The 11542-nt window shown below is 42.9% G+C and overlaps 3 protein-coding genes across 3 annotated transcripts; all 3 read left to right on the top strand.

The window, feature by feature from the left end:
* The first annotated feature begins 821 nt into the window (after window positions 1-821).
* On the top strand, window positions 822-3587 carry LOC117865934 (uncharacterized). The gene is made up of 3 exons (XM_034750201.2): window positions 822-1331; window positions 1932-2161; window positions 2727-3587. Exons 1-3 carry the CDS (start codon window positions 956-958, stop codon window positions 3324-3326), a joined length of 1206 nt encoding a protein of 401 aa, XP_034606092.1. The 5' UTR covers window positions 822-955; the 3' UTR covers window positions 3327-3587.
* An 858-nt stretch (window positions 3588-4445) lies between these two features.
* Window positions 4446-5850, top strand: LOC117865941 (uncharacterized). Its single transcript, XM_034750220.2, has 2 exons — window positions 4446-4604; window positions 5201-5850. The coding sequence occupies exons 1-2, from the start codon at window positions 4449-4451 to the stop codon at window positions 5801-5803; spliced, it is 759 nt and encodes a 252-aa protein (XP_034606111.1). The 5' UTR covers window positions 4446-4448; the 3' UTR covers window positions 5804-5850.
* Window positions 5851-7256: 1406 nt separating this feature from the next.
* On the top strand, window positions 7257-10571 carry LOC117865940 (uncharacterized). The gene is made up of 3 exons (XM_034750218.2): window positions 7257-8260; window positions 8715-9076; window positions 9665-10571. Exons 1-3 carry the CDS (start codon window positions 8234-8236, stop codon window positions 10092-10094), a joined length of 819 nt encoding a protein of 272 aa, XP_034606109.1. The 5' UTR covers window positions 7257-8233; the 3' UTR covers window positions 10095-10571.
* Window positions 10572-11542: the final 971 nt, after the last annotated feature.

Raw genomic sequence — 11542 nt, 5'->3', positions numbered from 1 at the left:
CTATTTCTTTGAGTGCAGATTTTGAGCTTTTCTGAAAAGCTGTTGCTGGCCTTTTGCTTCTAAAAAAGCTAACATTAGCTTGTAGAAGATGTAGTTAGCTTTCTGAGTAAAAAAGCTAGGAAAAGTGCACAAAATTGAGCTTTCCATCATTTCATATAAATTCAACTTTTTTAGGCTTCCCGTTTTTCTGAAACTACATGAGAATATCGCTGTTTATTTGAGCTTCCAGTTTTTCACGCTGAAAAACTGCCAAGTAACTCAAACAGGGCCCTAATCATCAAGCTCCAGCTTTGGGCCATCCCCGTGTCATCCAAGACGGGTCGGGAGAAATGTACAAGTCCTTTACTGATCCAAGCAGCCCTTTACTGATCCAAGCAGCCCGCGGGCCTCTCTCACCTCATCAGTCAACATTGGTTGGTTGCATGTAGCTAGCCTGGTCGCTATCCATGAGCCTGGCTCATCCCAGCTAGGTTGATCGCATGCAGGCTTTTATGTTTGGTTCCTTGTATGCATGTAGCCTGATTCGGAAGAGAAGTTTTTTGGTTGCCCGCATGAGTACAAATCATGTAACACGAATATGTCACTAAAATGTTAATTACTTAAGGTATTATGCCATAATAAATTTTAATTTACCTAATCCCATCTTAATTTGATTTGAAATCACTTAATATTCATTAATTATGTGCTAATAACGTCATTAGCTATGCTAATCTTGCACAGCGCGAGCCTGGCTCACCGGATCCGTCCAGCCCACCAAACGCGAGCGCATGCATCCGAGCGGCCTGGCCCAGCCCTCATACAAGCTACCAAACGCGCCCAAGGTGATCACCCACCCTCCCACCCGGCCGTCCCAACACAACACAACACCAATCCGAGATCTAGAGGCATCTCGCTAGCCTTCTCTTCGGCGGCGGGGCAAAAACCCTAACCTTCTCGGCGGCGGAATACGGAGGCGATGGATCTGGAGGCGAAGCTGGGTGAGAACGGCCACGGCCACAAGAGGTCTGATCTGGATCTGGAGGCGAAGCTGGGTGAGAACGGCCACGGCCACAAGAGGTCTGATCTGGATCTGGAGGCGAAGCTGGGTGAGAACGGCCACGGCCATAAGAGGTCTGGTCTGGATCTGGAGAAGGCCGAGGGTCAAGTGCTTCAGGGCGGCGATGCTAAAAGGCCGCGCGAGGCCAACAACGGCGACCACCGCAGCGCCATGGAGACGGATGAGGAGGAGGAGGAGGAGGAGGAGCTGGGGCCGGAACGTTGCTTTGAGTTGCACCGCAATAGTTGGCTCTGGATGTTCGGCAATAACGGCGCCATCCCCTTCGAGGCCGAGAGTACATATTCGTCTGCACATCTCTCTTGTTTTTCCTCGTCTTGATCAGCTTTTCCTCGTCTTGTTCATCTTGTTGGAGCTTTCTTCAGTCGTGGCCAACGGATTAGGATCCACTCAAAAACCGTAATTTCAAATCCGTAGCATTTGTTTCTTTTCTTATATCAAGGAGGCATGATTAGACGCGTGAACTTGCCGGGGACTGGTGCTTGAGATCAATGGTAGGAGGTTTGTCTAGCCAGACGGGGTGTAGGTTAGAAAAAACGTCATGATGTGGGTCATCCGTTTTAGATCCTGTTGTTTACACAACCTACTGATTCTATGTTAGAAAGAATAAAAGATAATACTAAATGTTAATATGAACCCCGTTTCAATCCGATATTGGCTTGAGATCTATGTGATTTCCCCATATATTTGCTCCTAATTACATTGCTTGTCAAATGTTTATAGTAAAAAAAAAATCCCCTTTCCAAGCCATTTTATCATATCCAGCTAGGAGTAACAGTTTTTCCTTATACATAGCATTTGTTTGCTTCATCATTAATCAATTGTGATGTCAAGGGATAGATGACTGGACTAACAAATAACCCCCTTCCTTTTTCAGCTCAGTACCCTCCCATGCGCTACACGGACATACCGGTGCTGCCAGTAACTGGTGGATCTGGTTCTGGTGATACCATGGAGGTCTTCTTCGTCAAGGTGACTCAGATCACCAGCGACCTCCAATGGCCACTAGATGTCTATGGCATCGTCGCTGTGCGCGATTCCCTGGACCGGAAGCGCATCTACCTCTTCAGGCGTGGCAGAGATAATTGCCAGACCCTCACCTCTCAGGCATGTTCAAACATCTGTGTTTCAACTTCTGTCCTATTCCATCGCCCATTTAATCTACTATAAGCATCTCAATGCATATATATGGTGTAATCTGCTTGGTAGTACTGGTAATATCAGCTGATTTTTATGGCGTTTAGCTCCAAGCTAGCATTCGGAAGAAATATTTATACAGGTTGATACTGTGAATTAGGATCAGAACCTTTCCATCAGAGATACTTTATGCATGTTGCTGCTGGCTCTTAATACGTAAATAGTATAACTTGGTTATATTTTTAAAAATATATCAAATGTAGTTTTTATAGTTGGTATCCACTTCACTTCTTGGTTGGCTGGCCCTGACTGATCCTTGAATCTTCATTTTAGAATACGCTATTAAGTGGTTTTGTATGTGCATCACTGGTGAAATAAATTGCTGGCTGCTGATTCACCTTTAGTGATGGTGTTCCCAAAGGCAATTGAAATTTGCTGGCCTTTAATTTGTCTGGCTGCTGATGCACCTTTTTGTTGGTGTTCCTAAAGGCAATTGAAATTTGCTGGCCTTTAATTTGTGTGCCACTGTATGCAGGATTCTCTTTTGCAACTTACAGGTCCTAGCCGAGCTATCGTGCTGTGGGATGAGCCTGTTTTTGAGATTGACCTGAAAGTGAAGGACAAAGGGAGTTCATTGTCTGAAGATGACAAGATTTTATGCTTGGATTTCTTTGGATACAACAACATCTCTTACAGAGGCAATCTCAGTTACACCAGAACAAGGGTGCTTTCAAGCAAGCATAGCACAGTGGAGGTCAGGTACGCTCATGTCAAGCGCTCCGTGGAGGCGACCATCACTGCCCGCATCAGCAAGGGATCAGGCAACTTTAGTGCGCGCCTCACTGCCTGCAACACGAGCATTGGTGAGGATGTAGTGCTGCTGGACACCAGAGGCAAGGAGGTGGTCGTCAACAAGGATGGGCAGGTCACACTGCAGCGCCGAGTAGTCGTCGTGGAGGAGGGGGCTGAACTGATCCTTGGCATCAAGGCTGAACAGCTAGGTGATGCTGGCGAGAGCAGCACTAAGCTTGAGAAGTTTGGTTTTGTAGCTAAGTCAGCCCGGAGAGATGATGGCTATTTTCACATTGGATCCTCGAGCCTGCACATGGTGGTTGCATGGTCTGTTCTTCTTTAGATTACTTCAGAACTGTGTGTCATCGAACCACGACATGGCTCGCCACTGACTTGGTGATGCTATTACCTGGCAAACTAGTGTTGCTTCCTGCAGGTGGTTTAAGTTATGTACTTCTTTTGTAGTCAGTGTGCATAGTGTTATAACATATGTATGTAAGATGCTTGTGAACTGATGTCTGGTACTTGTTGTGGTTATGCTGCCATGCAGATTTAATTTATGTAAGCCTCTAGCCCTGATTATATCTATTTCTTTGTCGAGTCAGTATGCATTTTGATTTATATGTTACATAAACAACTACCTCCATCCATAAATATATGAAGTTTAGGACAAACAAATTAGTTTAAAAATGGACTAATTTGCTTGTCCTAAACATCATATATTTGAGGACGGAGGGTATAATTCATCCAACTGATGAGTGTGTGCGATGAACATTTCTGCCACCTGGTTACTCTATTACATTTCGTGAGAAAATAATAAGATATTTACCACTGCTCTGTTGGGCTTCGTCAAGCTGCCATGGTCAACATGAGCCCCTCGGTACACTGGTTTCGTGGCCATCTTGATTATTTACCCTCTTCTCCACTTTCGTTTCATTCATTTACATTTTCTGTTCCTAACTTGGGCTTCGTCCATTTATTTCGTGGCCATCTTGATTATTTACCCATTTCACCACTTTCATTTCATTCATTTACATTTTCTGTTCTATTCACTGGCACAGGAATTGATCGGACTGCCCTCGTCGCCAGGAAATAAAAAGTTCCTTCGGTTCATCCAAAGCAACCGCTGGAACCTGGCACCATGAATCTTTCTCTTAGAAAAAAATTTCTTGTATGCCACTAAACATTATACCATTCCCTTATGTGATATATAAAATTTTGAGTTTACTTACGTCAAAGTCCAATGACCAAGTAATAACAGCAAAAGGTGGTGGAACCGTGGAACGTGAAGGCAACCATTTCTACATTCATAAGGCCTTTTCTATAAATTGTCGAAAAAAGTTTTCGATCCTCTTTCTTGTTTTTTGGATCTGGAAAGCTTAGAGCGCGGGTCGGGCGTGTCAGTAAGCACTGATGGGCGAAGGCACCGTAGCCGCTGATGCTCGCTAGGAGAGGGTGTGATACCATGGAGGTCTTCTTCGTCAAGGTGAATCAGATCACCAGCGACCTCCAATGGCCACTAGATGTCTATGGCATCGTCGCTGTGCGCGATTCCCTAGACTGGAAGCGCAACTACCTCTTCAGTCGAGGCAGAGATAATTGCCAGACCCTCACCTCTCAGGCATGTTCAAACATCTGTGTTTCAACTTCTGTCCTATTCCATCGCCCATTTAATCTACTATAAGCATCTCAATGCATGTATATGGTGTAACCTGCTGGGTAGCACTGGTAATATCAGCTGATTTTTATGGCGTTTAGCTCCACGCTAGCATTCGGAATAAATATTTATACAGGTTGATACTGTGAATTAGGATCAGAACCTTTCCATCAGAGATACTTTATGCATGTTGCTGCTGGCTCTTAAAACGTAAATGGTATAACTTGGTTATATTTTTAAAAGTATATCAAATGTAGTTTTTATAGTTGGTATCCACTTCACTTCTTGGTTGGCTGGCCCTGACATGCAAGATTTCAGTAGGTGGGCACATTCCTGATCCTTAAATCTTCATTTTAGAGAATGCTATTAAGTGGTTTTGTATGTGCATCACTGGTGAAATAAATTGCTGGCTGCTGATTCACCTTTAGTGATGGTGTTCCCAAAGGCAATTGAAATTTGCGGGCCTTTAATTTGTCTGGCTTCTGATGCACCTTTAGTGATGGTGTTCCTAAAGGCCATTGAAATTTGCTGGCCTTTAATTTGTGTGCCACTGTATGCAGGATTGTCTTTTGGAACTTACAGGTCCTAGCCGATCTATCCTGCTGTGGGATGAGCCTATTTTTGAGATTGACCTGAAAGTGAAGGACAAAGGGAGTTCATTGTCTGAAGATGACAAGATTTTATGCTTGGATTTCTTTGGATACAACAGCATCTCTTACAGAGGCAGTCTCAGTTACACCAGAACAGAGGTGCTTTCAAGCAAGCATAGCACAGTGGAGGTCAGGTACGCTCATGTCAAGCGCTCCGTGGAGGCGACCATCACTGCCCGCATCAGCAAGGGATCAGGCAACTTTAGTGCACGCCTCACTGCCTGCAACACGAGCATTGGTGAGGATGTAGTGCTGCTGGACACCAGAGGCAACGAGGTGGTCGTCAACGAGGATGGGCAGGTCACACTGCAGCGCCGAGTAGTCGTCGTGGAGGAGAGGGCTGAACTGATCCTTGGCATCAAGGCTGAACAGCTAGGTGACGCTGGCGAGAGCAGCACTAAGCTTGAGAAGAAGTTTGGTTTTGTAGCTAAGTCAGCCCGGAGAGATGAAGGCTATTTTCACATTGGATCCTCGAGCCTGCACATGGTGGTTGCATGGTCTGTTCTTCTTTAGATTACTTCAGAACTGTGTGTCATCGTACCATGACTTGGTGATGCTATTACCTGGCAGACTGGTGGTGCTTCCTTCAGGTGGTTTAAGTTATCATGTATTTGTTTTGTAGTCAGGACTTGTTGTGGTTATGCTGCCATGCAGCTTTAATTTATGTAAACCTCTAGCCTTGTTTATATCTATTTCTTTGTCGAGTCAGTGTCCATTTTGATTTATATGTTACATAAACAACTACTACCTCCATCCATAAATATATGAAGTTTAGTACAAACAAATTAGTTCAAAAATGGACTAATTGGCTTGTCCTGAACATCATATATTTGAGGACGGAGGGTATAATTCATCCAACTGATGAGTGTGTGCGATGAACATTTCTGCCACCTGCTGGTTACTCTCTATTACATTTCGTGAGAAAATAAGATATTTACCACCTGCTCTGTTGGGCTTCGTCAAGCTGCCATGTTCAACATGAGCCCCTCGGTACACTGGTTTCGTGGCCATCTTGATTATTTACCCTCTTCACCACTTTTGTTTCATTCATTTACATTTTCTGTTCCTAACTTGGGCTTCGTCCATTTATTTCGTGGCCATCTTGATTATCCACTTTCATTTCATTCATTTACATTTTCTGTTCATATTCACTGGCACAGGAATTGATCGGACTGCCCTCTTGGCCAAGAAATAAAAAGTTCCTTCGGTTCATCCAAAGCAACCGCTATAACCTGGCACCATGAATCTTTCTCTTTGAAAAAAGTTTCTTGTATGCCACTAAATATTATACCATTCCCTTATGTGATATATAAAGTTTTGAGTTTACTTAGGGGGTGTTTGGGAGATAGGACCTAAACTTTAGTCCTGTCACATCGGACGTTCGGATGCTAATTAGGACGACTAAATATGAGCTAATTACAAAACTAATAGCAGAATTTCTAAGCTAAATCGCGATACGAATCTATTAAACCTAATTAATTCATCATTAGCGAATGGTTACTGTAGCACCACATTATCAAATCATGGACTAATTGGGCTTAATAGATTCGTCTCGCGATTTAGCTTGGGGTTGTGCAATTAGTTTTGCAATTAACCAATATTTAATACTCCTAATTAGTGTCCAAACATCCGATGTGATAGGGGCTAAATTTTAACCCCTGTGTGCCAAACACCCTCTTACGTCATTACGTGCCAGTATTCTCTTCCGTGCTATCTCGGTTACTTACTCAAAATCCAATGAAGAAAGACGTTTCTGTCCAATTTTCTTACGTACCGCTGAAATGCAAAGGGTGAAAACTCCATTCACCTAATAAAAACCACAATTCTAACACTTCAAAAAAAATCCTAAAATAAGTGCAATCCTTCGCTTTGGACCACAAGGAGGGCCTACTTAATTAGCTTAAAGATAACGGGTCAAAATACATTTGCTAGTCTCAATTACTTTGCATGCCGTAAATTTACGCTAAGGAAAAAGAAAAGACAACATGCCTAAATAGTTGGATTTGGATAGTTCATAAGGAATTTGACAATGATATTAATTCGTCTCGTGATATGATATGATCAAATTAGACAAACATGCATACTCCCTCTGTCTAAAAAACAAATCACCCAAGAAATTGTAGGATGGATTAAAAAAACAAGGAGTTAAAATGACCTTATGACCTTATTTATTTTGGTGCCAGTTGGCTGATGCATACATGTATGCATACAAGCACGTACCAAATTAGGTGTAATAACTTATTTTTTTGACAGATTTTGAATGATAATATCCGTATCAAAATAGTTGCCACTGACACTTAGTCATGACATTTGACCATTTATCTTATTCAAAAATTATTTAAGCATCATTAAATTTTTTTTGTTTGCGGCTTACTTTACCATCATAGGTATTTTAAGTACAACTTATCTTTTCGTACATTTACAATAAATTTTTAAATAAAATGAATGGTCAAATGTATCCGAAAAAATTAACAGCGATAAATATTTTGCTATGAAAGAAGTATATAATGATTTATTTTTGGACGAAGGGACATGGAAAATCCTATAGCAAATTCCCTGTATGCCATTAAAAATTTAATTCATGCCATCAAAATTTAATCCATCCCCGCAGTGCCACTGAAAATTTAAATCCATCCCGTACGTGCCATTCCGTTGGATTCTACCGTCACTTGCCGTGAAGGCGGAGGTGTTCGACGCCGGGATACGGCATGAATAGGAGAAGGGTCTCGAAACCTATACCGTCCCCAGTCCCCACCACTGCCTCCCGCTTAGCGACAAAACCCCAACTCCCCACCCACTGCCCTCCCGCTTACAGACAAAAACCCCCACCGCCCCACCAGCGTCGTCCACACGCTGTTGTTCTCCGCCCCACTCTTGCTCTCCGCCAGCGCCGCCGCACGGATTCGACACCTGGTGCCCGCTCCGCCGTCCTCGCTGATCGCGATGGCTGAGCCACAGGATCCGCTCGCGGTACGCACCCAGTTTCTCTCCCATCCCCCAGTTCGCTCGTTATTTTCAACCATATTTGGACTGCGGGCGTGCTCGCATCAATGCGGTTTTTCCCCTTTTAAAATCAAGTGGTTTTTTCCCCTTTTAAAATCAAAGTTCGATGGATTATTACTTGGGGAAGTAGTCCAGCGGCCTGCGCCGCTGCGCGCGTGCGGGATATTTCTATTTTTTAGGATAAATGATTTCCTTATGTCCCTAACCCTAAAATAACACCTGCTCTTGTCATATACTCTTTGTTTTTGAGTTTTTGGTGCTGTTCTCTCCGTGGAGGCGGAATTAGGAATACTAGTTGCAATGTCGAGTAATGTCTATGTGTGTAACATGTGCTGGTAACACCAGGTCGACCGATTATAATTCTGCTCTAACGATTTGGTCGGAAAATGATAAATCTTTGGTCTTTTTATGCAATATACAGTGGGTTCCTTCAGTGGATATCGACGTAATGGATCCGTCCCTCCAGGGGTACGAGCACGTGATGAATTGGATGGCGCAGCGGGATTTGGATCGTGCCGGCCCGGGGCAGGACAATCTCTTCCGCGACGTCCCCCTCACTTCTGCGACGGAAGGGTGGCGTCGTGTCAACTTTCTGTACCCTGACAGGCCGACGGTCTCCATACTAATCGACGAGATCGATTCCTACCTTGCGGCCATACAGAGGGGGGATGGGAAGTGGCTCAAGTTCTCCGACCGCCCTATTCCACTTCCAGCAGACCACCCTGCAGTTGAGAGTATGGACGTAGAGTCATCTTACATTGACCTGACCCGTGGCTTCATCAGGTACTACATTCGATCCCATCTTTGTATTAGTCATTACCATGATCTTTCTAGGATTAAACAATTAACTACAACTGATTACTAAGTATGCTATAAATTTGATTATTCTTGCCCAAACCAGAGGTAGCTTATCTTTTCTTTCTTGAAAATTACATCAAATTTAATCTTCAGGGTGATGGCCAAATATTTTTTTCTTGAAGCAGCAGTATTGTTCTTTAAATTAGTGCGGTAGACATTTGGTTTGGTTATGGTCCTGAAGCATTTTAGTATGTTTCTGGATTACCTAAGCATTTTTTGGGACCAACTTGCTTACAAACTCTATCTTCAGATGATTTAGATTGCTACTAACCCTTTTTCTTCCACTTGATTTTGTGTGTAATTTTGTGGGCTATACCCTTGTGAATAATTTCAATTCTGCCAATGATTATAATGTGCCCAGAAGGATTGTCAAAACATAATTCTACAATTGGCACCAAATTTCCTTTTTTTTTCTTTTTGTAGGGAAATAATATTATTACTCAACACTCACTCCTGGAAAACTGAAGGTGCATTCCCTAGTAGTGACCAGTGCTTTTCATGTTGCGTTTGCAGGGAGCAGTTGGTGTTCGGAACTCCAGTGTTGACTAATCTCTACCATGTGCTTTTTCATTTCAATCCAAAACTTGGATTAATGAATCCAGAAATGATAAGGCAAAGGAAGGCGCTGGTTCAGTTGATACTCCTATTCTGTGAAGCTGTTCGCTTCAGGCAAATGCGAGCAAGGCTTCTGGAGATCATGGAGGATGGCCAGAGTGTCACTTTACCTCGGAAGATGTGGCCATGGCTTCAGAAATGGTCCACAGCGTCAACGTTTGCCCTGAACTGCAAGGAAAGAGAGGGACGTGGCAATATGCAGGACGACCCTCGTCTGTTGCGAAGCGTTGAGGGTCTTGAAATCAAGAGCAGAGAGGACGTACCTGGTTTCCTTGGCCTCATTTTGCACAGGACCGTTGTTCCTACTGCTCAAGCTGTAGTACGATAGGGAGGGTGTGGCTGGTGTTTTTGGCCTCAATAGGAGGGAGGAGAGTGTTGGTACAGCGATGACTTAGATTCATTTGCGCCACGGTATTAAAGCTGCTTGTGCATGTGTGTCGAGCTACTATATACAGTCCTGGAACACCGTGCCAGAAAATATGCCACGCTATGAAGTTTTGACGATTGGTGCTCGAGTGTTTTGTTTGCCTTTTGTTATGTTAGATTCTAATGCAACTTTCTTTGTTTGCTCTGCTTCTTATATCATTAAGCTGTTCTTTCTTTCAATGTAGTTGGCACTGCATCTTGGATTTGAGTTGTAGTGTGACCTGCGACTTTTTGAGGTTGGCTGCCTCATGTTTAGGGCCATGGTAGCCGATGTTTTGATGTGGGAATCAACTGGCAGAACCAGCATGATCACAACCACAAGACATAATGAGATATAAAATTATCCACAAGAGATACAAAATTGTGGCTTAGGATTGATATGTACACTTGTAATTCCGTCCAAATTCTGTTGTTGTTATTAATGTGACTCAAATTTGCCTGAATGTTCTCTCATGGTCAAGTTATGCTTTTGCAGGCATCCAGGCACGATCCTTGTTTTTTATGTATTTTTTTACAGTGATATATAGTTGAATTGGTGGTTAAAGCAATGAATGCATATGAAAAGGCCAGGTAAATTTTAAACGATGGCATACTGCATTTGAGTGCCTACAGTCACAGTTGGTGCCATTGCAGGTATCTATAGTGGCTGACCGTACATTCTTTATCTCCTTCTATAGAGAGGCTTTGTAAAGGAAAAAATCCTCGGCGCACCTTAATTTATTTGGTGTTACAAAATTCTTTGTGTCTAGCATGGCTATTTTCTTACTGGTGAGCATGTTATTGTACAGTCACATAAAAGATCAATGGCTTACAACATCTCAACATTGCAAGTAGCTAATATTAATTGGGGGAAAAATACAGCCCTTCACGGAAAAATATCAATGTTAACTAACAACGACAACAAGAAAATACCTCATCAACACAGGCCATATCTAAGCAATCTAACTGTTGAAAAGGGCATCCACTTAGATGATTGTGAAGGATGCTGACGAAATGTTACCTCAAGATATATGGCACCCTATCTGATCTGTTTGTAATTCCAATCGTACCTGAAAGGCAATCAAAGTCCAATGACCAAGTAATAACAGCAAAAGGTGGTGGAACCGTGGAACGTGAAGGCAACCATTTCTACATTCATAAGGTTTTTCTAACTCTTTTTTATACAAAAACCTGTTTGGCACACAGGAATTTTTTTTGACCAAATTGGTTTTTGTGCTGTCTACCCAACACTATATGATTTTCCTCTCATAGCACCTTTCTCTGACCAAGAAATTCTTGCAGCAGTCAAAGATGTTCCAAAAGACAAAAGACCAGATGGTTTTGGTTTGGGCTGCTACCATTTTTTTTTTT

This window comes from Setaria viridis, chromosome 7 (assembly GCF_005286985.2).
Source record: "Setaria viridis chromosome 7, Setaria_viridis_v4.0, whole genome shotgun sequence".
Taxonomy (NCBI): domain Eukaryota; kingdom Viridiplantae; phylum Streptophyta; class Magnoliopsida; order Poales; family Poaceae; genus Setaria; species Setaria viridis.
Note: the sequence above shows the minus strand (reverse complement) of the source record. Positions and strands in the feature narration are given on the sequence as shown.